Source organism: Schistocerca nitens, chromosome 6 (genome assembly GCF_023898315.1).
Source record: "Schistocerca nitens isolate TAMUIC-IGC-003100 chromosome 6, iqSchNite1.1, whole genome shotgun sequence".
NCBI lineage: Eukaryota > Metazoa > Arthropoda > Insecta > Orthoptera > Acrididae > Schistocerca > Schistocerca nitens.
The window spans coordinates 698,808,400-698,835,845 of NC_064619.1; the positions used below are offsets into that span (position 1 = coordinate 698,808,400).

The window sequence follows — 27,446 nt, forward strand, 5'->3', positions numbered from 1 at the left end:
CAATTTTGGCATTGTGTATGCACACATACATACTCTGCAAACTTCTGTCAAATTCATGGCAGAAAAGTATTTAGAAATATGCGTCCATGAACAAAAACTATGGAAATTTTCACAGTAAGTAATCCACTAGCCTCTATACTATAGTTTATAGCTATGAGGATGTACACTGTTATTCTCGCCGTCGTGTAACCCATTGAGTACCAATAGTTTCTGCATGAAACCAACATTATATTATTATTATTATTATTTGGAAGTTCCAGTGCGTTCGCTTGAAACATCTGATGCTATTGCAAGTCAGAGACATCTAGTGGTACACTGAGGTGTTATGTGATTGTAGGAGATTGTGGCGTGTATTTTTTTATGTTGATCATGTTGAGGAGGTCATTAATAGTCAAAATAAGTATATCTAAAGTAACTGTAACGTAAATTTGAGTTTGTACTACTGCTGTTACATGTGCTTTCTAAACTGAATCACTAGAGCATTCAGTACATTTGATAAAGTTCATTAAATTTTAGGTCCGTTTTTTACTTGTTGTTTAGGACTATAATTTGTTTTAGGCACTATGAGATCATAGAAGTTCCGATGTGTGGGATTGTGTCTAGGAAAAATGTGAAATTGCTTTCAAGGGGTGGTTGAAAACTGTATGTCCCAGTGGTTCCAAAATAAAACCACAACATTAATATCATTTTGATTGTTTACTTTTCACTAATTTACTCTTGTATTCGTTGCTTACTGTTAAGGTAAAAGTTAATTTTGTGAAAAAATTTAAAATTATATTCCCAAGTCAAACCACCTCTTAAAACAATTTGTTGTTTACTTTTTGAGTAATTATTCTGTATTCGTTGCTCACTACAATGAAAAAGGTCAATTTTGTGAAAAATATAAATTTTTTATGTTGTTGGCACTCAAAGAGTTCTTGGATCCCTTTTACTGCGCTCATAGGAATCTTTTACAGGTAGCTTAATGTTGATGAGGATAAAAGATGAACTGAACTAATTTCTTTCTCCTCTGGAGTGGCTAGAATGGTATCCACTTAAGAATGAGAGAATGACTTGGTTTATGACATGGAAGAAATTTAGAGGCACGACAAACTGTCACATGTTCACTTACCGACCTCACTAGGCTTCATTAAAATGTATTTCTTGCCTTTATTTATTCAGGGTAATTTAGGGACCTAGTCCTACCATTTTGTATACATGGGCGTAAACATTGCTTACATGTTACAAGGCTGAGGCTGGGGAGGTAGTGTCATGAAGGAGACAATGGTCACCAACATTCACACACCAAGGACACATCGGGTTTCACATTTACCTCTTAGCTGGCAAGACGCGTGACAATTTATGCTTGTGCAAATCAGAAAACAAAGAATAGGAGAAATACACTCCTGGAAATGGAAAAAAGAACACATTGACACCGGTGTGTCAGACCCACCATACTTGCTCCGGACACTGCGAGAGGGCTGTACAAGCAATGATCACACGCACGGCACAGTGGACACACCAGGAACAGCGGTGTTGGCCGTCGAATGGCGCTAGCTGCGCAGCATTTGTGCACCGCCGCCGTCAGTGTCAGCCAGTTTGCCGTGGCATACGGAGCTCCATCGCAGTCTTTAACACTGGTAGCATGCCGCGACAGCGTGGACGTGAACCGTATGTGCAGTTGACGGACTTTGAGCGAGGGCGTATAGTGGGCATGCGGGAGGCCGGGTGGACGTACCGCCGAATTGCTCAACACGTGGGGCGTGAGGTCTCCACAGTACATCGATGTTGTCGCCAGTGGTCGGCGGAAGGTGCACGTGCCCGTCGACCTGGGACCGGACCGCAGCGACGCACGGATGCACGCCAAGACCGTAGGATCCTACGCAGTGCCGTAGGGGACCGCACCGCCACTTCCCAGCAAATTAGGGACACTGTTGCTCCTGGGGTATCGGCGAGGACCATTCGCAACCGTCTCCATGAAGCTGGGCTACGGTCCCGCACACCGTTAGGCCGTCTTCCGCTCACGCCCCAACATCGTGCAGCCCGCCTCCAGTGGTGTCGCGACAGGCGTGAATGGAGGGACGAATGGAGACGTGTCGTCTTCAGCGATGAGAGTCGCTTCTGCCTTGGTGCCAATGATGGTCGTATGCGTGTTTGGCGCCGTGCAGGTGAGCGCCACAATCAGGACTGCATACGACCGAGGCACACAGGGCCAACACCCGGCATCATGGTGTGGGGAGCGATCTCCTACACTGGCCGTACACCACTGGTGATCGTCGAGGGGACACTGAATAGTGCACGGTACACCCAAACCGTCATCGAACCCATCGTTCTACCATTCCTAGACCGGCAAGGGAACTTGCTGTTCCAACAGGACAATGCACGTCCGCATGTATCCCGTGCCACCCAACGTGCTCTAGAAGGTGTAAGTCAACTACCCTGGCCAGCAAGATCTCCGGATCTGTCCCCCATTGAGCATGTTTGGGACTGGATGAAGCGTCGTCTCACGCGGTCTGCACGTCCAGCACGAACGCTGGTCCAACTGAGGCGCCAGGTGGAAATGGCATGGCAAGCCGTTCCACAGGACTACATCCAGCATCTCTACGATCGTCTCCATGGGAGAATAGCAGCCTGCATTGCTGCGAAAGGTGGATATACACTGTACTAGTGCCGACATTGTGCATGCTCTGTTGGCTGTGTCTATGTGCCTGTGGTTCTGTCAGTGTGATCATGTGATGTATCTGACCCCAGGAATGTGTCAATAAAGTTTCCCCTTCCTGGGACAATGAATTCACGGTGTTCTTATTTCAATTTCCAGGAGTGTATATCTTTTCACTCTTCATTACGACTTTCGACTGGTATGATGTGGCACTTCGTGATTTGCTGTCTTGTGCTAATATATTCAAACCTACATAACTACTATATCCAACATCGTCTTTAATTTGTTCTACTTACTCTAGTCTATTATCCCCCCCCCCGCCCTCTGTCCACCATTACGTTTTCCAGCCCTAAGTTAACTGTTCCTGGTTGACATAACAAATTTTCCTCCGGCTTTCAAACATACTTAAAAAGTGCAACGTCAGTTGCGACGGTAGAACAAAGGTAAAACATAAATGCTGTTCTCATTTCATTAGGGCTCACATTCTGCATTTAAGAGTTTCTGATTTTTGCATATGAAGCTATCACTGGATGCTGCGAGAGAGGTGCTGGATATTTTACAAAGTTGCTTATGTGTCCACCTTTGTGTGAAAGTGGACAAAGATTACAGAAATTCATTTATAATAAAGGAAATGAAGTTGTAAGAGAAATTCAAAGCTGAAGCATATTATTCAAATACGTAATAATTTTTTGGTGCTCTTCACTTCCATTTAGATTATCCGCGTATTTATTTTATTAAAGACTTTACACACCACATTTTGTAATTATTGCCCACAACCTGTACCAGTTTCATCTGTGTCACACGTTGTAATGTTGCCATGCAGTCTTCCCACACACGTAGGCATCTGCGTCGAATTATTTAATGGATATTGAAGGTTTCTCAATGTTTGATACTGACTGTGTGTGATACTATATCTCTGTCAGTATTTTTTCCCTCACCCTTGTTCTGTATTACCAAAACAATGTAAATAGAAATTACAGGTGGCGAGAAATCTGTTTCCCGTTTCGTAAATCTGTAATCCGAGGTATCCTTGAAAGAGAATGCTGTTTAAACGAACTCCATACCCATTCTGAAGCAATGGTATGGTAGAAGTATAAGCGCCTTTGTTGCTTGATGTTTCGGTTACTCAGTCTAATATGATTCTGATCCTGTGACATTTCACTCATGGCCACCCAGTTGTGCTCGTCCCATGGTTAATAGGCTCCCATAGACGGCTTAACCAGTTGGCTGCCCCCCACCCCCATTTGGGTCTGACCTGACCCTTTCGCCTTTGTGTGGGCGATTTTATAGCAGTGAGGTCCGTGGCATGAATGTGTCGGTTTTCCTGACAGACCTCTACCTGTTTACCCAACTGTTACCTGCCAGCTCATACTCTTCTCAGTGCAGGCAAGTAAGAGTGTGCCCACACAAATTCAGACAGGTCTCTGACCCACTCAGCGGTGACGGGAGGGGGAGATTCAAAAATGGCTCTGAGCACTATGGGAATTAACTTCTGAGGTCATCAGTCCCCTAGAACTTGTTGTTGTTGTGGTCTTCAGTCCTGAGACTGGTTTGATGCAGCTCTCCATGCTACTCTATCCTGTGCAAGCTTCTTCATCTCCCAGTACCTACTGCAACCTACATCCTTCTGAAACTGCTTAGTGTATTCATCTCTTGGTCTCCCTCTACGATTTTTACCCTCCACGCTGCCCTCCAATGCTAAATTTGTGATCCCTTGATGCCTCAAAACATGTCCTACCAACCAATCCCTTCTTCTAGTCAAGTTGTGCCACAAACTTCTCTTCTCCCCAATCCTATTCAATACCTCCTCATTAGTTACGTGATCTACCCACCTTATCTTCAGCATTCTTCTGTAGCACCACATTTCGAAAGCTTCTATTCTCTTCTTGTCCAAACTGGTTATCGTCCATGTTTCACTTCCATACATGGCTACACTCCATACAAATACTTTCAGAAACGACTTCCTGACACTTAAATCTATACTCGATGTTAACAAATTTCTCTTCTTCAGAAACGATTTCCTTGCCATTGCCAGTATACATTTTATATCCTCTCTACTTCGACCATCATCAGTTATTTTACTCCCCAAATAGCAAAACTCATTTACTACTTTAAGTGTCTCATTTCCTAATCTAATCCCCTCAGCATCACCCGATTTAATTTGACTACATTCCATTATCCTCGTTTTGTTTTTGTTGATGTTCATCTTATATCCTCCTTTCAAGACACTGTCCATTCCGTTCAACTGCTCTTCCAAGTCCTTTGCTGTCTCTGACAGAATTACAATGTCATCGGCGAACCTCAAAGTTTTTACTTCTTCTCCATGAATTTTAATACCTACTCCGAATTTTTCTTTTGTTTCCTTTACTGCTTGCTCAATATACAGATTGAATAACATCGGGGAGAGGCTACAACCCTGTCTCACTCCTTTCCCAACCACTGCTTCCCTTTCATGCCCCTCGACTCTTATAACTGCCATCTGGTTTCTGTACAAATTGTAAATAGCCTTTCGCTCCCTGTATTTTACCCCTGCCACCTTCAGAATTTGAAAGAGAGTATTCCAGTTAACGTTGTCAAAAGCTTCCTCTAAGTCTACAAATGCTAGAAACGTAGGTTTGCCTTTTCTTAATCTTTCTTCTAAGATAAGTCGTAAGGTTAGTATTGCCTCACATGTTCCAATATTTCTACGGAATCCAAACTGATCTTCCCCGAGGTCCGCTTCTACCAGTTTTTCCATTCGTCTCAGAACTACTTAAACCTAACTAACCTAAGGACATCCCACACATCCATGCCCGAGGCAGGATTCGAACCCGCGACCGTAGCGGTAGCGCGGTTCCAGACTGTAGCGCCTATAACCGCTCGGCCAGTCCGGCCGTCGGAGGGGGAGATGGTGGGGGTCAGGTAACAAGTCTGGCTGTGAATGGATGGCTTAATAAGTACGCTTGAGTCATTTTCTGGTATCGAAGGTGACAAGGGCTGTTTCCCAGTCTGGGGGTAGCATTATCTAAATAAGCTATGGTCTGAGTCTACTAGACTGGTTTAAGGGCTTGTCACTTTCCATGATGGCAGGTATCTTCCAATACCACTAGGAAAGAAATTCTGAGTGTCTCAGCAGGAAGCAGCACTTTGCAGAGGAGTGTCATTAGTGAGAACAGGAAATGACCAATGAAAATGCTTGCACTCTGCTGCCGAGGTTGGTTTGCTAAAAGCTGTTAAGCTGGGTTTACACTAGCATGTCGTTTGCATAAGTCATCGCTGCAAGTTACTACGAGCCACTTGCTGCTGCGATTCCACAGCACTCGGAAGAAATAAGCAAGAAGTTCTGCAACATGTGTTTTTAGTCTGAGTGCGGGAGCAAGTAAAATGACGAGCACGCGGCTCAGATATACTGCAGGTCTTCTAATTATTAAAAAGAATGCGAACAAGAAAACGAGAAGTATCTGGTTTAGTGATTGGATACTGAGAAGACCACAGTGTGGAACCTGCAATAACCTGTTGCAAGAACAGAGTATTGAGGACATGGAAAGCTTCGAAAACCTTTGTAGAATTCTTACAAAACAATGTGAAGTACTTGCTAACATAGATACGAGACGTCATTTCAAATCAGGACCAAACATTTCACACAGCTATTTCAGCGAAGATGTGATTACTTGGCACGCAACGATTTATCGCTGCAGGTGAGCTACGAATTAAACAGCACTTTTTATTTTCCAGAATGAGATTTTCACTCTGCAGCGGAGTGTGCGCTGATATGAAACTTCCTGGCAGATTAAAACTGTGTGCCGGACCGAGACTCGAACTCGGCACCTTTTTCCTTTCGCGGGCAAGTGCTCTACCAACTGAGCTACCCAAGCACGACTCACGTCCCGTCCTCACAGCTTTACTTCTGCCAGTACGTCGTCTCCTACCTTCCAAACTTAACACAAGCTCTCCTGCGAACCTTGCAGAACTAGCAAGGTAGAGCACTTGCCCGCGAAAGGCGAAGGTCCCGAGTTCGAGTCTCGGTCCGGCACACAGTTTTAATCTGCCAGGGAGTTTCACTTTTTATTTATTTGTATGAAACATACATTTTAAAAAAGTGGAATTCCGAAATACTAACTTTGTAGGAGACTCATACAGGTCCCCGATGTACCTGTTTCGCATGCCTGGGAGCACTATTTCTCTAATCATACCTGATATATGTGGAGTCATTTTTTATGTCATGGAAAGAGAATTTATTTAAACATTTGTGAAAGCACAGCACAGAAAGTAAATTAAATTTTTATTGCATAAAGTAGTTCCTTCTACTTTTCAAAATTATCTGGTCAGAACTCCAAACACGTAGATTTGTTGCTGTTCTCCAAGGGCGAGAAGGAGCGTTACGTCTGGATCAGAAACCTGTCCCCCTATTTTCCCAGTAGTTATCAAACCACGATGGTGTTCGGCATTCTTACGATAGGTGCCTCAACCGTTTTACCAAGAGTTAGTATCTAGAAAGGCACCTGAATGACTGTTCGAGCCAGGAACTGGTAAATGTGGAAATGCCTACAAAGGATAAGAAGTTCTTAAAATTTAAGCGATGCCCCTTCATCGTTTATGCTGATTTCAGCTGCCCCCTAAGCTCCTGTGGCGCATTGTGAAGGTGACCCTGATGTCTCTCATAAACCTTCAGAGAACGGCACGTACTGTGTGTGGCAGCATATATCGTCGTACGACTCCTCAGAGGGAATTACATCAGGCCAAGTCTTTTACATGGGCACAATGTTAAGGTGAGCAAATGTGAATGTGGAAGTGTTGACTGATATTGACGTGCTGCTCTTCTTCGAATGTGGGATTCACAGGGGACTCTGCCAATGTCTATATAGGCATACCATAGTGAATAACCCACAAATCAGCGAGTAGGAGTACAGGCCATCTGATGATATAAGTTACATTCTCTACTTGGATGTACGCAATCCCTATGGGCACGCCATGCCAACAATCTCTACATCTGGAGGGTACTGCTGGCTGTTTAGAGTGGAAATCGTCAGATTGGGAGAAAACATCCATGATATGGCTGCAGATTCTGGTGAAGGATTTGTCTTGGGGGCAGACCTGGCATCTCCTACCTCATCTGCATGGTGTGCAAAGTGACTTGCCACTGTGTCGAGAGCGCCTAGTCCAGCGCGATGGTTCCATCTGAAACCTGATGGTAACACTGGGGCTATCAGTGATGTAAACGAGCGATATGTATAGTTTGCTGAGAGAAAAAGGTGTTAGAATCTTGTTGGATCAAATGCATTTATCTCAGTTGATGTTATAGAAAAAAAAATGTTTCCGAAAAAATGGATTTTCAATAAAGACGTATAACAAATATCTATTCTATTATGGAATTTAATCAAAAGTAAGTATGACACTATCTCTGCGAGTGGTCATGGGGAAAATAATGGATTTAAATAATATTTGCGTCCAGTCATACCTTTCAGTTGCCAGTAGGCGTCAACTATATCCAATGGCATTGAGAGCTTGCCCACGAAACTTTTGTAGACGTTACCAAAGGGCAACTGCGGTTCCAGGTAGGGCGCTCCCTTCTTCTTCCAGTACTTGTACGAGTGGGAAAACCACACGTACGCCGCCGCCACTACCAGTGACAGGGCTACCAACAGCTCTGTCAGCCACGATTCTGCGTAGAAAGCCATGTTGAAGAATCTGAAACAGAACCGGATATAAGTGAAATGAGTGTGACGTCTCCTTGCTTCCCTGTAACATCTCGTCCTTCCGTCGCATTGTACCGTCCTTGTACTAGCATGTAAAATAACTGTCACCAACAGAAACTAACTTTCCAGTGTCATTATTATCACCTCGTTTTATATGCGATGTTTACAGACTGTAGCCGATGATGTTTGCCACATTATGCGTGTACTGACAGTACTCGTAGGTGCGTAAGGAAATTGAGTTGTTGATTCAAATGGCTCTGAGCACTATGGGACTCAACTGCTGTGGTCATTAGTCCCCTAGAACTTAGAACTACTTAAACCTAACTAACCTAAGGACATCACAAACATCAATGCCCGAGGCAGGATTCGAACCTGCGGCCGTAGCAGTCGCACGGTTCCGGACTGCGCGCCTAGAACCACGAGACCACCGCGGCCGGCTTGAGTTGTTGTTTGTAGCCATTTAGGCCAGTGGCGTTTTGTGCAAAGGAAGCTTTGGCTGCAGTTGAAAAAGAAATCATCATTATCACCATCATCCAGACCAAGAACTATATGGTTTTTTGAAATGCCCCTGTACCTGAAGCAGTTAGTGAATCCTGCGGCCGGCCTGGGCCGAGCGGTTCTAGGCGCTACAGTCTGGAACCGCGCGACCGCTACGGTCGCAGGTTCGATCCATGCCTCGGGTATGGATGTGTGTGATGTCCTTAGTTAGGTTTAAGTAGTTCTAAGTTCTAGGGGACTGATGACCACTGCAGTTAAGTCCCATAGTGCTCAGAGCCATGTGAAGCATTTTTGAATCCTGCGACTGTGGGGCATAGGTATATGCTGCGCATATAAATGCAGCATGAGAAATTAATGCAAAGATTATTGAGAAAAGAGTTCAGATAAAAGTGGAAGTCACCTTATTGCTACAGCGTACAGAATCGCAGGAGGGGCTATTTGACCTTGGAACGTGAGGTGAAAAGTTTTTGGTTTAGCCCAGATCCTCGGCCACTTTAATAGCCAACAGAACATCTATCTTTCTGTAGGTATGTTACAGGATATTGACCAAGGTTAGAGCGACGAACTGGAGCTAGTGTCAAGACTGTTTCATCAAATCTTTATCTGCTTCCACGATATAAGTAAAATGGTTTGAAAGATAATAAAAAACCTATACCGGATTACTCACCGGCTGAGTAAAAAAAAAAAAAAATCTACATCGTTTGCTAAGATATGGCGATTTAATTAGAACAATATAGTAGAGTAAAAGTTTAAAACCAGAATGAAAAATGCTCCTATCAAAGCACAGGAAAAAGCGAATATGCACTGGGCAGTTAGGGATATAAAAGAAGTTAACTAGCTTCGGGCTACTTGGCAGCTTCAGAGACATTAAAATCAAAATACACTCCTGGAAATTGAAATAAGAACACCATGAATTCATTGTCCCAGGAAGGGGAAACTTTATTGACACATTCCTGGGGTCAGATACATCACATGATCACACTGACAGAACCACAGGCACATAGACACAGGCAACAGAGCATGCACAATGTCGGCACTAGTACAGTGTATATCCACCTTTCGCAGCAATGCAGGCTGCTATTCTCCCATGGAGACGATCGTAGAGATGCTGGATGTAGTCCTGTGGAACGGCTTGCCATGCCATTTCCACCTGGCGCCTCAGTTGGACCAGCGTTCGTGCTGGACGTGCAGACCGCGTGAGACGACGCTTCATCCAGTCCCAAACATGCTCAATGGGGGACAGATCCGGAGATCTTGCTGGCCAGGGTAGTTGACTTACACCTTCTAGAGCACGTTGGGTGGCACGGGATACATGCGGACGTGCATTGTCCTGTTGCAACAGCAAGTTCCCTTGCCGGTCTAGGAATGGTAGAACGATGGGTTCGATGACGGTTTGTATGTACCGTGCACTATTCAGTGTCCCCTCGACGATCACCAGTGGTGTACGGCCAGTGTAGGAGATCGCTCCCCACACCATGATGCCGGGTGTTGGCCCTGTGTGCCTCGGTCGTATGCAGTCCTGATTGTGGCGCTCACCTGCACGGCGCCAAACACGCATACGACCATCATTGGCACCAAGGCAGAAGCGACTCTCATCGCTGAAGACGACACGTCTCCATTCGTCCCTCCATTCACGCCTGTCGCGACACCACTGGAGGCGGGCTGCACGATGTTGGGGCGTGAGCGGAAGACGGCCTAACGGTGTGCGGGACCGTAGCCCAGCTTCATGGAGACGGTTGTGAATGGTCCTCGCCGATACCCCAGGAGCAACAGTGTCCCTAATTTGCTGGGAAGTGGCGGTGCGGTCCCCTACGGCACTGCGTAGGATCCTACAGTCGTGGCGTGCATCCGTGCGTCGCTGCGGTCCGGTCCCAGGTCGACGAGCACGTGCACCTTCCGCCGACCACTGGCGACAACATCGATGTACTGTGGAGACCTCACGCCCCACGTGTTGAGCAATTCGGCGGTACGTCCACCCGGCCTCCCGCATGCCCACTATACGCCCTCGCTCAAAGTCCGTCAACTGCACATACGGTTCACGTCCACGCTGTCGCGGCATGCTACTAGTGTTAAAGACTGCGATGGAGCTCCGTATGCCACGGCAAACTGGCTGACACTGACGGCGGCGGTGCACAAATGCTGCGCAGCTAGCGCCATTCGACGGCCAACACCGCGGTTCCTGGTGTGTCCGCTGTGCCGTGCGTGTGATCATTGCTTGTACAGCCCTCTCGCAGTGTCCGGAGCAAGTATGGTGGGTCTGACACACCGGTGTCAATGTGTTCTTTTTTCCATTTCCAGGAGTGTATTTTCACATACTCGGCCTTATTTACGACTTAAACGTATTTCCCCAACGCCCAATGCAGTGAGCTCTTCTAGCTGCGTAGTGTTGGCACAGCGTCGTCTTGCAATTTATATGCTGAAGTTCCTGATCCTTTGCCCAAAATCCACACTATTAGCCAGCCATAATAAAGAACATATCATACGGCTGAAGAGCATGCAGGTCAAAAACAAGTTTTACGGAGGGGATAAAATTTCTTTGATGGCTGCATTATATTACATGACATGGGTACTAATACTAAAAAGTAAAAAAGCACGAATACGTCGGGAAGTTTTGATCTGAATGTCTTTGAAGCTGTCACGTAAGTCCCTCCTTTTACATTCGTAACTTTGCCCTAGTTTTGGAAAATAGAGGGTTGTACAGTCAATGCTTTTATACTGGAACAAACTACGTAAGGTCGAATGGAGTTTAGCTAAGATACTTATATTCTGTAATTTAAAATTATCCATTACGGATTTGAGGTAACTGCTGTTATGTTCTGACGGTAATAACTGATAGCGTGCAACCGTAATTTTTGTCCTGCACGCAACTCAGCAACGTGTTTTGGAGAGGCAATGCTGAAAAGTCTTCCAACGCAGTTGCGACTTTCACAAGATGGAATGGAATGAAAACATACTGGACTGTCTGTTCTCGTCTTACATTAAGATCTACGACTTCCGCCAGTGGTCGTGTCATCTCGCACCGAGGCCTCGTCTTGCTGATAGCTATGTGCTCCAAGAACGTCAACTTGACGCTTGTGCAGGGGTTCAGGTAATTGTTGCGAACTCACGATAATACAACGTGGACGCAGTTATTAACTGAACCAAAATGCTGTTCTACAGGTGGCCTACATTTTCCTCATTTCCTAAGTGTGCAGTCCTCCTCAAAGAGTTATTGCAACTTTACAATTATGTTGTTGTTGCTGTTGTTGTTATGGTCTTCAGTCCGAAGACTGTTTTCAGGCAGCTCTCCATGCTACTCCATCCTACGCGAGCTTCTTCATCTTCCAGTACCTACTGCAACCTACATCCTTCTGAATCTGCCATCTCTATTCATCTCTTGGTCTCCCTCTACAATTTTTACCATGAAACTTCCCTCCAATACTAAATTAGTCATGCATTGATGACTCAGAATGCATCCTATCAACCGACCCCTCCTTTTAGTCATGTTATGCCACAAACTTGTTGTCTCCCCAGTTCTGTACAATATCTCCTCATCAGTTACGTGATCTACCCATTTAATCTTCAGCATTGTTCTGTAGCACCACATTTGATAGTCTTCTATTCTCTTCTTGTCCAAACTCCTTACTGTCCTTGTTTCACTTCTACACGTGGCTACGCTTCGGACAAAGACCTTCAGAAAAGATTTCAGAACGCTTACGTCTGTAATCAATGTTAACAAACTTCCTTCTTCGGAAACGCTTTCCTACCCCTTGTCAGTCTACATTTTATATCCTCTCCACTTCGACCATCAACAATAATTTTGCTGCTCAAATAACAAAACTCATCTACTACTTTAAGTGTCTTGTTTCCTAACCTCATTCGCTCAGCATCGTCTGATTTAATTCGACTACATTCCGTTATTCTTGTTTCGCGTTTTGTTGCTATTCATCTTATATCTTACTCTCAAGACAATGTGCGCTCCATTCGACTGCTCTTCCAAGTACGAAGCTGTGCCTGGCGGAATTACAATACCACTGGCGAACCTTAAGGTTTTTTTTCTCTCTTCTCCCTGAAATTGGATTCCAACTCCAAAATTTTATTTGGTTTATCTTACTGCTTGCTCAATGTACAGATTGAATAATATAGGGGATAGGCTAAAACCCTGTCGCACTCCTTTCTCTACCAATGACTGCCTTTCATGCCCCTCGACTCTCATAATAACCGTCTGTTTCCTTAAAACTGTGTGCCGGACCGAGACTCGAACTCGGGACCTTTGCCATTCGCGGGCAAGTGCTCTTCCATCCGAGCTACCCAAGCACGACTCACGCCCCGTCCTCACAGCTTCACTTCTGCCAGTATCTCGTCTCCTACCTTCCATAGCTGTGAGGACGGGGCGTGAGTCGTGCTTGGTTAGCTCAGATGGTAGAGCACTTGCCCGCGAAAGGCAAAGATTCCGAGTCTCGGTCCGGCAAACAGTTTTAATCTGCCAGGAAGTTTCATATCAGCGCACACTCGGCTGCAGAGTGAAAATGTCATTACATTCCAGTTAACATTGTAAAAATGCTGTGTCGTAGAAACAGTATTGCCTCGCGTATTTCTACATTTCTCCGAAATCTGATCTTTCCTGGGGTCGGCCATAATTGTGTATCTGTCTTAAAATAATTCCGCGAAGGCGTTCAGAAATCTCATTCCGTTGACATTAAATTATGCATTCAGTATACTGCCATGTATCTTTTCGTGAATGACGGTCTCCAGTTCTTCCAGCGGAGCGAGTTTCCTCTCTTTCCAAGTCTTCTTCTCCCCTTCCCTTTATGAGGTAGGCCTATTTCGTATACGGGACTCGCAACAGCTTATTTGTCATAATTACCCAGTCTGAATGCCTCTTTATGTCCCATGTATGTGACCGAAAATGCTCTTCCCGTCTGTCCAATACACACTGTCCAGTCATATTAACGTGACCACCTGTCAAAAGCCTGAATAGCCAACTTTAGCTGCGCGGACCGCATCGAGACGTGCTGAAAGAGAGTCAGTGAGGTTCTGGAATGTACCAATTGGGATGCTAAGCCATGCTGACTCCAATGCCGTGAACAGCTGTGATAGTTTTCTCGATTGAGAATCCATGGCGCGAACAGCCCGATCGAGCTTGTCCCACAGCCTATCGATTGAGTTTACAGCCGACGAGACTGGCGACCGTGGCCGGCCGGAGTGGCCGTGCGGTTCTAGGCGCTACAGTCTGGAACCGAGCGACCGCTACGGTCGCAGGTTCGAATCCTGCCTCGGGCATGGATGTGTGTGATGTCCTTAGGTTAGTTAGGTTTAATTAGTTCTAAGTTCTACGCGACTGATGACCTCAGAAGTTAAGTCACATAGTGCTCAGAGCCATTTGAACCATTTGAACTGGCGACCGTGTGGGACGTTACATTGTCCTGCTGGTAGATGCCACCGCATCGAGGAAAAACCAACCACACGTAGGCGTGGTTGCCTCGGCGCAGGGTTTGGATAGCTCCATTTTGCCATGCACGAAGTACTTTCAACTCGGTGGCACGAGAACATCCGCAATTTTTTTTACGCGTCCCGCCGTAATTCTTCATACACACTCCGCTGCTAGAGCTGCCAGCTGCCATCTGTGAGTGGCTATTGCACGCTGAGGTCGAACGTAGATGGCGATCACATTATTGTGACTGGACGATACAGTTTTCACCATAGGATGTGCACCCAGTTTTATAAAATCCCAATCTTTCGAACTTATTTGTCTTTTTAACGACGACATGTTTCAGGTTATACTGACTACGAGGGGCGTTTGAAAAGTCCGTGCAAAGTCCGAGAGATGGCACCACTGGCACATATCGAGGTCATGTTTAGTTAGTAGCATCTTTGGAAAGAACTCACACCAAGTTTCAGCCATATTGGTCTATTTCTTTGTGTTTGGCATTAGTGTGAATCAAGGGAGTCGAGTGATTGTCAAAAAAGGACGAAGAAGAATTTCGTGTGGTGATCAAACATTATGAAAGGCAAAACGCCTCAGGAGACTAAAGAGAAGCTTGATAAACATTACAGTGACTCTGCAGCTTCGATTAGAACAGTTTATAAGTGGTTTCAAAATTTTTTGGAGTGGTCATATGAGCCCAAGTGATGCTGAACGTTCTGGACGCCTTGTGGAGGTTACAACTCCAGAAATCATTGATAAAATCCATGATATGGTGATGGATGACAGAAGAGTTAAGGTGCGTGAGATTGCTAGTGCTGTGGGAATCTCGAATGAACGGGTACATAATATTTTGCATAAAAATTTGGACATGAGAAAGCTATCAGCAAGATTGGTTTTGCGATTACTCACGCTTGACCAAAAACGGAATCGTGCGAAGAGTTGCAAGGATTGTTTGTAGCTGTTCAGGAAGAATCCACAGGACTTTAAGCGTCGTTTCGTCACTGTGTATGAAACATGGATACATTACTATACTCCTGAGACCAAACAACAATCTAAACAATGGGTTACCAAGGGAGAATCTGCACCAAAAAAGGCGAAGACCGTCCTTCTGCCGGAAAGGTTATGGCGACTGCTTTTGGGATTCGCAAGGGATAATCCTCATAGACTATTTGGAAAAGGGTAAAACTATTACAGGTGCATATTATTCATCGTTATTGGACCGTCTGAAGACCGAGCTGCAGGATAAACGCCGGAGATTGGACTGCAAACAAGTCCTTTTCCATCACGACAATGCACCAGCACACACTTTAGCAGTTGAAATGGAAGTAGGATTCCAACTCGTTTCACATCCCCCCTATTTTTCAGACTTGGCTCCCTCGCACTACTATTTGTTCCCCAATTTGAAGAAATGGCTGGGGGGACAAAGATTTTATTCAAACGAGGAGGTGATTGCAGCAACTAATAGCTATTTTGCAGACTTGGACAATTCCTATTATTCGGAAGGGATCAACAAATTAGAACAGCGTTGGACGAAGTGTTTAAGTCTAAAAGGAGACTATGTTCAAAAATAAAAAAGGTTTACCCCAAACACGTAAGTAGTTTTTATTTCTGCACGAACTTTTCAAACGCCCCTCGTAGATCATTTGTCTGTAACGCTGTTTTAACAGCATCTGGTTTAATAATCTTCGCAGAATTTTGTGAGACTAGCTAATGAGAACGGAAAGACGATTTCTTAACGCCTGTGTAGTTTTCTTTTAAGGCATCTACATAATTATAAATTTGCAAACTCTCTTTGAAGAAGCAACTATAAACTGACGACCGCTCGCTTGGGTAATGAGGAAAATGTGGGCGACCTACAGAACAGCATTGTGGTTGAGCCAACATCTACGCATACCCTGTCTTACCACGAACATGTTAGTTCACAAAAACCTCCGGATCTCTTGAGAATCGTCAGCTTGGGACTATGGAAGACCACAGCAGATCAGCGGGATCCTATCTGTTGCAGTGTGCGGTGTGACTCGGGACAGCCTATGACGGACGACGATTTTAGTGTAAGACGAGGATACATAGTCTGGGTCAACTGAAGATGGGATGGAATCCGTCGGTTTTGACCAATGACGCCATAGTTTATTCATAGATATTAATGTCTTTATTTTCGAGTCATAGATACTAAATCGGTTATCTTCTGTGTCGGGGCATCATTATTGTAAATTGAAATAAATGAATGTGTTTTTAAAAGATAGTGCTAGACGTTTATGATTAGCGTCTCTTGTATTAATTTATTTCTTCATTCCAATTCACTCGGTACTAATTTTCATTCTTCGTGAGTTTTAGAGATTTGGGAAGAACTATTTTTCGTTCTGGAGAATTTTTACTTTCTGATTTTCCTTCGTAGATATGGATTTATCTATCTTAACTGCAGTACGGTGTACAAATTTTACAACTCTTGCTGTTTTTCGCCTTCACAGCAGTAGAATTACTACGACATTTTTCAGCTGATACTAGTAATATCGAAGGCGAAAAGATCGACATGCGAAAAATTTGTATCCCTTACTTCAGTTGACCTAGGCTATATAGGTAAGCTGAAATATGGGATTCAAATTTTACGTACAATATTTCGGTCTTTTCGCCTTCGCTAGTACTACTGCCAACTGCAGATTAGGATGCTAAAACTGGTGGAGGCGAAAAACGCAACAACTGTAAAATTTGTCTCCCGTACTTCAGTTGACCCACGTAAATCAGCTGAAGAACAGGGTACTGGCGTTAGCGAAGACGACACGTCGACATACGTTTAGTTTGTATCCCGTACTGCAGTTAACCTGTATAGATCAACAGAAGATCGGTACACAACTCGTATTTGTCAGCTGAGTTACTCCATGCTAACATTACTTCTGTCCATTTTTTTCTTTCTTTTTTGCACTCGTATCCCATTCTTCAGTTGAGCTATATAGGTCAACTGAACAATAGGATACTAGGACCCGAAGAAGTGATATATTTAACATTATTTTCGAAATGCGGATATACGTGATATATGTGTACCATTTGTTTTCTCTATCCCGCATTCGTTTGTTTCTCAACATTCGTCTTTGCTGTTAAATCTGTGCAATACATCATCTCTGGTAACTTCTGACGTCATTGGTCAAAGCCGATGGGTTCTACCTCATTCTTTAGTAATCCCGATAATCCAATGTGCTTTTATTCCATTTTATTTTGTGAACAATGTAATTGTTTTGGCAGTCTCTTTAACGTTTTAATTTCATGAGCTAAGTTTTACAACCTGATGGTGAGATAAAGGTCTCTCCAAACTTACGTTCAGTTCATCATTTTTTAAAAATGTTTTTGATTGAGTAGCTGAGAAGAATCTATAAGAAAAGAAAAGAGATATCGGAAGCATTCCATAACATCAGGAGTTTTGACGAAATTAAACCACTGAAATTCAATAGCGACCAGTTGCAGGCAGTAAAATTAGTAGGGGTCTGAACATAAGCCGTAGACTTACTCAGACGTTATTTAATATTTACGCTGAACATGTCCTCGAGGAACGAGGTTCTAAGTTAAGATAGGCCGTTAAATTCGATTGTAATTCGAATGGCGTGGTGGTAGGGTAACAAGACGGTGTCCCTGTTGCTTCGCTGTTTCATCTGCTCCTGTATTCGCTGAATAGGCTCGTGGCCTTTGAAAGGACCAACAACTCCGCTCTGAAATTTTAATGAAAAAGGTGTCATTTTGTTAGAGATCAACGACGTAATAATGTCTGAGTGTTTATCATTAATGACTGGCACAGGTTAGTTGCTAGCGTAGTCCACGAAAATAACTGAACACGCATGGTAGTAAGGTAGAAATTGTTATTCAAAGCATTATTCGTAGTCAGTCGCTTCTGACGAAGACGATGAAGGTGAATGACAAAACAATGAGGTTTCACCCTCTTTTCTCCTGATCCGGTTCGAAGCACTCCATCATATACGTAGCTTGTTTCCAGCACATACCCCTTGCATAATTTTCTTGTACGTAAATTTTGTCAGCGCAATTAATTCGAGATGCGCCGCTCTCAAAAATACAAATCTGTCAACCAGAATGTCACTAAATTTCCTTTAAAGTCCTCTGCAAAAATCATGCTGTGGGGTACGCACTTTCGATATGTAAACTATATTAATAAAAAATCGCAACACCAAGAACGAGCGACATAAACGAAAGTTGGTAGGGGTGTTTCTGCATGATGATGTACGAGGCGTGTTTTTAAAGTAAGTACCGTTTTGAAATTTAAAAAAAAAACGTGCTATGATATCTCAATAATTTTATTTTTACATGCAAGCCTGTAGCTTAATCTACTTTTCTACATAATTTCCTTCAATATTGAGGCACTTGTCATACCGTTGTACCAGTTTTTAACACCCTCCTCATAGAAGTCCGCCGCCTGACTTGTTAACCACTGCATCACCACTGATTTGACGTCGTCATCGTCTTGAAGACACTGACTGCCCAGGTGTTTCTTCAAGTGCAGGAACAGATGGTAGTCACCGGGCGCAAGATCGGGGCTGTACGGAGAATGATTTAGAGTTTCCCATAGAAAAGATGTTATGAGATCTTTGGTCTGATTCGCCACATGCGGACGGGCATTGTCTTGCAGCAAAACGATGCCCTTGCTCAACTTGCCACGTCTTTTGTTCTGAATTGAACGGCGCAGATTGTGCAATGTCTTACAGCAAACTGCTACATTGATTGTCTCATTACGAGGCAGAAATTCCACAAGCAATACTCCTTTTCTGTCCCAAAAAACTGTGCACATGATTTTTTGGACAGAAATTGTTGGCTTAAACTTCACTTTTCTGGGTGAATCTGAATGCCGCCATTCCATGGACTGTTGCTTTGATTCTGGTGTGACGTAGGCCACCCATGTTTCATCGCCCATAACAATTTGGCTTACGAAATCATCACCGTTGTTGTGGTACCGCTCAAGGAAAGTCAATGCACTGTCTAAACATCTGGTTTTGTGCACATCCGTCAACATTATCAGTACCCAACGTGCGCACAATTTTCGGTAATTCAAGTGCTCGGTCACAATACCATACAAAACACTATGAGAAACATTAGGGAAGTCATCCCGCAAGGAGGAAATCGTAAAGCATCTGTTTTCTCTCACCTTATTGTCCACTTCCTGCACCAAACTTTCATTAACGACCGAAGGACGCCCACTCCGTTGTTATATCATGCACATTTGTGCGGCCATCTTTAAATGCTCTCACCCACTTTCTTACAATTCCATCACTCATAATGTTTTCTCCGTAAACTGCTCAGATCTCACGATGAATATCGATCGCTTTTAGGCCTTTAGCGCTAAGAAATCTTATAACAGCCCGTACTTCACAGTCGGTGGGACTCACGATTATCGGAGACATCTTAAACACTCAGTACAGAACGTAAACAAAGAAGAATCAGACTGTAATGGCGTCAGTGCGTAGACAACAGATGTAGGTACCCAGTGCGCATGCGCAGAACGCCGGCCGCAGCGCTGCGGCCGCGGTGTGGCAAAACGGTACTTACTTTAAAAAAAAGGGGCCTCGTATATTTATATTTCTTGTCGGTCGCATAAGAGTGGCGTTAGTAATGCCACTATGCAGATGCAAACCAGGTTTGCTTTACATACACAATGTGGTGAGTGTTAGTTACCTCTGAGATTGGACGTGGTGACATGATGTTAGTCAAGAATGTCTTTATGGTGACAAAGACGCATTATCAACACGTCACGGAGTTTGAACGACGTCGTGTAATACAGCTACGAGAAGCGGGATGATCCTTCTGCGATACGGCAGAAAGACTTGGCAGGGACATAGCCATTGTATACGATTGCTGGTAGCGGTGATCACGATAATGTACTGTCGCAAGGAGACTGGTCTACAGACGGCCATGAGGCACTTCTAGAAGGGAAGACTCTCATACTCGGCATATGACTTTGGTGCAGCCGGCCGGAGTGGCCGAGCGGTTCTAGGCGCTACAGTCTGGAACCGCGCGACCGCTACCGTCGCAGGTTCGAATCCTGCCTCGGGCATGGATGTGTGCGATGTCCTTAGGTTAGTTAGGATTAAGTGGTTCTAAGTTCTAGGGGACTGATGGTCTCAGCTGTTAAGTCCCATAGTGCTCAGAGCCATTTGAACCATTTTTGAACTCTGGTGCATCGTGCTGCATCTGCAGCAGCAATCTGAGCAGCAGTTGGTACCAAGGGACACAGCGAAATGATACGACTCAGTTACTTCAAGGACAGCTCCGAGCCAGACGCTCTGTGGCGTACATATGTAAATCTGGTTATTCGACGTGTTGTGCAGCCGTTCAGAAAAGTCATTGCCGGCGGTATTTTCAAACACGATAACACTCGCCTGCATACCGCTGTTGTAACCCAATATGCTTTGCAGGGTGTCGATATGCTACCTTGGCCTGTTCGATCACTAGAGCTGTCTCCAGTCGAGCACATATGGGACATCATCGGATGACAACTCCAGCGTCATCCACAAACAGCATTAACCGCCCCTGTATTGGCTGACCAAGTACAGAAGGCATCGAACTCCATCCCACAAACTGACATCGGACACATGTGCAATGTATGCACGTTTGCAAGCTTGCATTCAACATTCCGGCGATTACACCAGTTATTAATGTACCATAATTTCAAATTTGCAATGGCTTGTGTCTTGTCTGTAATCTTGCAATGTTAATCAGTTAAATATGTTACCTAGACAAATTCATTCCCGACATTTCATTATACTACGTTACTTATTTGCCGGCCGCGGTGGCCGAGCGGTTCTAGGTGCTGCTGCTACGGTCGCAGGTTCGAATCCTGCCTTGGGCATGGACGTGTGTGATGTCCTTAGGGTTGTTAGGTTTAAGTAGTTCTAAGTTTAGGGGACTAATGACCTCACGTGTTAAGTCCCATAGAGCTTAGAGCCATTTGAACAATTTTTAATTATTTGTTGGTGTTGCGTTTTTTTTCAGTCCTTTATTCTCCTGGCAGTTTCATACCTGCAGTGTACAAAGTGAACATGATGCGTTGGAAAAAGTTTTTTGCGAAGCCTCCGTTTTCTTTTTTGCGATTGTATTGCCTGGCTGATGATATGAAAATTGCGAGCAAGGGACTAGAACCGACACGGAAATTCTCTCCGTAGTTCTAAATACACCACCATATTCTCCTGTTCTTGTTTTGGCTCTACGAATTGGGGTTCCTTATTCCAACAATTTTTGAAGGAGTGATACAAACGGATCCACTATTCTTTTTGTTTAATATTACAATAAATTAATGTTTATATCAATATTAGAATATTTTGTATAAGATATGTAGGATATGACGTTACATATGAATATGATATAGATACAGTGGAGAATTTAGGAATGAATTGAACATTTATATATTGGGAACTAAAATAAATACAGGCAGAACAGAATGGAATGAACACATTGACGGAATGAGTATCCAAAGATTATCTCTGAATGCCTTAGATACAAACGAAAAAGGGAGAATTCAAGGAAGCCAGAGGAAAAGATCAGTATCATAACAGGTAAATACCTAAACAGTTCAATTGTAGAAGAGGAAGAAGAAGAAGAAAGAGGAGAAGGTTCCTATTGCTTTCTTGTGAAGCACTTGACCAGCCGTCACTGTAAACTATGTCATATATGAATTGTGGTTAAGAACGCAGCGCGATCCGCACAGGACGAAACGGTGAAAACGGGCCTGGCTTACTACCACACACCCGTCCGTAAGTAGTCTCCACCATGCCCCGAGCTCTGACTCACATTCGCTTGCCAGGAAACGCAACGCCGTCGCTCGAAAACACGAGTTCGGAAATACGCACCTGGCCTCGTGGCGTGATTGACGTTATTTTAAAAATCACTTTCTTGAATATAACACTACGTAGACAGCGAAATACGGAAAACTCCTTAATGGCTGCGTATACAATTAGTGGTAGTAACTACGTCAACCCTCCCAATAACGAATAAACCAGTCGTGCATTTAGACAGGCTGTTAAAATTCACAAACATAACACGTTTTAATCAGTTATTAAAAGCATTAAATACATCTCCTGTAGGTGACACGGTTCTTCAAGATTTAAACATCAGAAATGTTAAAAATACAGTTAGTTAGTTGTCAACACGTCAGTTCAAGGGGGAATACGATCTGTACAACTTTGTAGTGAATCTAAATTTGGTACAGAGTGAGAGTGAGATATACACTTAATAAATCTACCCTTGCAAATAACATGTCTCAGAAACTCCAGCGTAATATCAAGTTCACACTGAGTTAGGCGGAGTTATTGAGCGCAGTTTTCCGAAACTCCTTCACCAGGGAAGACAAATAGAATATTCCAGAATTTGAAACACGAACAGCTGCTAGCATGAGTTTCTTAGAAGTAGATACCTTAGGGGTTGCGAAGCAACTCAAATCGCTTGATACGGGCAAGTCTTCAGGTCCAGATTGTATACCGATTAGGTTCCTTTCAGATTACGCTGATACAATAGCTCCCTACTTAGCAATCATACGAGGTGTGGCTAGAAAAAAACCGGACTAGTACTGGTGAAACAATAAAACGAATGCAATAAGGCTGAAAGTCGCGTGGCCTGTCGCGTGACTCTCGCTCCGCCTAGTGCTCGAGTTTCATCTGCCTCCTGCACTCAGTCTGCCCGTGGCGTCTGTTTTAAGTAGTTGACGTTTTGTCTGTGCGTTGGAAAATGTTGAGTGTACAGAAAGAACAGCGTGTTAACATCAAATTTTGTTTCAAACTAGGAAAATCTGCAAGTGAAACGTTTGTAATGTTACAACAAGTGTACGGCGATGATCGTTTATCGCGAACACAAGTGTTTGAGTGGTTTAAACGATTTAAAGATGGCCGCGAAGACACCAGTGATGACACTCGCACTGGCAGACCATTGTCAGCAAAAACTGATGCAAACATTGAAAAAATCGGTAAACTTGTTCGACAAGATCGCCGTTTAACAATCAGAGCAGTGTCTGAGTTAACAGGAGTTGACAAGGAAAGTGTTAGGCAGATTCTTCATGAAAGTTTCAACATGAACAAAGTGTGTTCAAAAATGGTTCCAAAGTGTCTCACAATTGAACAGAAGGAACGCCGAAGAATGATTTGTTCTGACATCCTGGAAAACATTGAAAGTGATCCCACCTTCTTACAAAATGTTATTACTTGCGATGAATCGTGGTTTTTTACTTACAATCCCGAAACTAAACGCCAATCGATGCATTGGAAAACTCCTGGTTCTCCACGACAAAAAAAAAAAAAAAAAAAAAAAAAGCACGAATGTCAAAATCGAAATTCAAGGCAATGATGATTGTTTTTTTTGACATCAAAGGGATTGTGCACATTGGTTGGGTACCAGAGGGGCAAACAGTGAATCAGCATTACTACATTAGCGTCCTGGCTACCCTACGTGAGCGAGTACAGAGAAAACGGAACGATTTGTGGAGAAAAAAGTCATGGATACTTCACCAAGACAATGCCCCAGCTCACAGTGCGTTGTCAGTGAAGACGTTTTTGGCAAAACACAACATTCCCATCTTAGATCATCCACCCTACTCACCTGATTTGGCCCCCTGTGACTTTTTTATTTTCCCTGAAGTCAAGTCAGCTTTGAAAGGAACTAGATTTGAGACTGTTGAAGCAGTAAAAGAAAAAGCGACGGAAGTAATGTATGGACTTACCGAAAATGATCTGCAGTATTGCTATGAACAGTGGAAAATTCGTATGGAGAGGTGTAGAGACCGAGGAGGAGAGTACATTGAAGGAGGTAACATGAAATTGTAAATAATTGTAAATAAATGTTTTTTCCAGCATCAGTCCGGTTTTTTTTGTAGCCGCACCTCGTATACAACCGCTCGCTCACCGATAGAACTGTACCTACAGATTGGAAAATTGCGCAGGTCACACCAGTGTTTAAGAAGGGTAGTAAGAGTAATCCATCGAACTACAGACCTATATCATTGACGTCGGTTTGCAGTAGGGTTTTGGAGCATATACTGTATTCAAACATTATGAATCACCTCGAAGGGAACGATCTATTGATACGTAATCATCATGGTTTCAGAAAACATCGTTCTTGTGCAACGCAGACCTATTCGCACGAAGTAATGGCCGCTATCGACAGGGGATCTCAAGTTGATTCCGTATTTCTAGATTTCCGGAAAGCTTTCGACACCGTTTCTCACAAGCGACTTCTAATCAAGCTGCGGGCCTATGGGGTATCGTCTCAGTTGCGCGACTGGATTCGTGATTTCCTGTCAGGAAGGTCGCAGTTCGTAGTACTAGACGGCAAATCGTCGAGTAAAACTGAAGTGATATCAGGTGTTCCCCAGGGAAGCGTCCTGGAACCTCTGCTGTTCCTGATCTGTATGAATGACCTGAGTGACAATCTGAGCAGTTCTCTTAGGTCGTTCGCAGATGATGCTGTAATTTACCGTCTAGTAAGGTCATCCGAAGACCAATATCAGTTGCAAAGCGATTTAGAAAAGATTGCTGTATGGTGTGGCAGGTGGCAGTTGACGCTAAATAACGAAAAGTGTGAGGTGATCCACATGAGTTCCAAAAGAAATCCGTTGGAATTCGATTACTCGATAAATAGTACAATTCTCAAGGCTGTCAATTCAACTAAGTACCTGGGTGTTAAAATTACGAACAACTTCAGTTGGAAAGACCACATAGATAATATTGTGGGGAAGGCGAGCCAAAGGTTGCATTTCAGTGGCAGGATACTTAGAAGATGCAACAAGTCCACTAAAGAGACAGCTTACACTACACTCGTTCGTCCTCTGTTAGAATATTGCTGCGCGGTGTGGGATCCTTACCAGGTGGGATTGACGGAGGACATCGAAACGGTGCAAGAAAGGGCAGCTCGTTTTGTATTATCACGTAATAGGGGAGAGAGTGTGGCAGATATGATACGCGAGTTGGGATGGAAGTCATTTAAGCAAAGACGTTTTTCGTCGCGGAGAGATTTATTTACGAAACTTCAGTCACTAACTTTCTCTTCCGAATGCGAAAATATTTTGTTGAGCCCAACCTACATAGGTAGGAATGATCATCGAAATAAAATAAGAGAAATGAGAGCTCGAAGAGAGAGGTTTAGGTGTTCGTTTTCCCCGCGCGCTGTTCGGGAGTGGAATGGTAGTGAGATAGTATGATTGTGGTTCGATGAACCCTCTGCCAAGCACTTAAATGTGAATTGCAGAGTAATCATGTAGATGTAGATGTAGGCTGTTTCTCCTACTCCATCAAAGAGTTGAGATAAATAATACCCAGTCAACTACAAACTTACAACCATATAAGTAAATGTAGTTTAAAATAGTGCTGTATTTGTCAATCGGCACATTCGACATCGTTAAGTTTGTTGCGAGAGTGAAAATGAAACAATGAAGTGACTAAACTGAACACAACATGAAATCAGTAGCCCTCGTTCTGACAATACTGGCAGCGGATCGTCAGTCAGTCGAAAACACTCACTTCGCAATCAAAAACTAGGAAGTTAACCCGAAGATTACGAACGCACGCATTTCTCACAGAGAGTTTTGTTACAATGCAAACGGAGACTAGTTTTGAAATTCATTCGTGTCGTTTGTAGAACAAACCCACACCCACTACTGACAGACTGAGCGATACTGCAACCAAGACAGATAAACAAGTGAGGCGGCACCAACAGCGCATGCGCAGTGAAGATGAAGGTCGACCGTTCGTGGAAGGTCTCAGGCTGCGTGAGTCTCATAGATATACGCTGACTGCCAGTTTCTACTACGGACATGAATGTGCGAATGGACCCTACGGTTAAGTTGACAGAGAGAGAGAGAGAGAGAGAGCGCTGCTACACTCACCCGTCGCTACCGCAGCTCGTGTGCAACTCCCGATAGTCTAAGTATGAATGAGGCATACCGTTAAACTGGGAGGGAGAGATGGAAGGGTGGGAGGGAGGGAGGGAGAGTGTGTGTGTGTGTGTGTGTGAGAGAGAGAGAGAGAGAGAGAGAGAGAGAGAAACTACGCGAGAGCGCTGCCACACTCACCTGCCTGTTGCCTCAGCTCCAACTCCTTACGCCTCACCTCGCCATCTGTATATAAGAAGTGGGCCGCCCTGACAGATAATCAACGGAGCAAATTATCTCCGGCGGAGAATTCCTGAGTCATCTGTTGTCAGCAGAAGAGCTGTGTGTCCAAGAGGAAAGTGCACCGTCATAGTGGCTCAGGTAAAATCGAAGCTACTACGCTTGTGACGGATCTATCTATAATAGTGAGTCATAAGATATGTAAATAGCTCCGGTGACATCATTATTCTTATCGTATATGATCGGATAGTTTCATGTTCCATGGATCGGGTGGAGGATTTATTATGATTTTGTACGTCGAGACACTTAATATTCATATTATACAGTCATACATAAATGCAGCTATGTGCTGAACATTTAGCGCTTTTTTAACTTTTTCCCAAAGTAAATTAGTAATTCCTATGCACCACCTCTTACGTACTTCGAAACTAGGAATTATCCTACAAAGTAGAAGAAGGTGTCAAGGAGAAGTTTTTTCAACATTTTATTCACATTTAACTTTGCTGTCTGTCAGACATTTTATATTACAGAGTAGGTAATCAAAAATTTTGGTGTAGCTCTTAAAAGTCAACTTTAATACGGAGTAATGAATGTTATTTTTGCTTGGTGTTGTAATTGTGCACATAATTGTTTCTGTTCAACTATGGTGAATTATTTACAACGAAGTTCACGAGGGAATACGAATAATGAGACGCGGTTGTCAAAATGTCTAAATACGTTCTGCAAGATGCTCGTGTGTCGGCACCATATATTACTCTTACAGCATGTTTTTGGGCATTGAAAACTTCCTTTCTTAAAGACAAGTTATTCCAGAATATTATTCCATACATTATTAACTAGAATTACGCGAAGTATATTAACTTACTGATTTTTTTCCCTCAAGGGTAGCAATCTTTCGAAGTGCAAATCTGCTTTAACTGAGTGCTTTTTCCAGTTTAAATTAGTTTAAATTCTCATCATTATGGAGACTAAACTTTTGAAATTTCCTCCTCACTTATTATTTCCTCACCATTAGTTGTATTATTGTCGGTGCAGTACCTATAAATATGCAGAACTTAATATTTTGTGTCCCTCTGGATATGAAAGAGAGACAACCTTTTGAAAACTGGTCAATAATACTTCCGACAACATTAATATTTCTTTCGT

General features: G+C 43.7%; 1 protein-coding gene across 2 annotated transcripts in view; it reads right to left on the minus strand.

Annotated features, from left to right (window-relative positions):
• LOC126263016 (cytochrome P450 6k1-like) overlaps positions 1 to 26,322 on the minus strand; it is a 91,117-nt gene extending 64,795 nt beyond the window's left edge. The window contains exons 1-2 of one of the 2 annotated variants that reach the window (XM_049959981.1): positions 26,262 to 26,322; positions 8,076 to 8,305 (exon numbers count right to left, since the gene is read on the minus strand). In XM_049959981.1, coding sequence (XP_049815938.1) covers positions 8,076 to 8,295 — 220 coding nt within the window. In that variant the 5' untranslated portion in view covers positions 8,296 to 8,305; positions 26,262 to 26,322. Of the gene's footprint in view, positions 1 to 8,075; positions 8,306 to 26,075; positions 26,124 to 26,261 lie in introns of those variants that run through there. The other variant, XM_049959980.1, reaches the window with a different exon arrangement.
• Between the last annotated feature and the right edge of the window lie 1,124 nt (positions 26,323 to 27,446).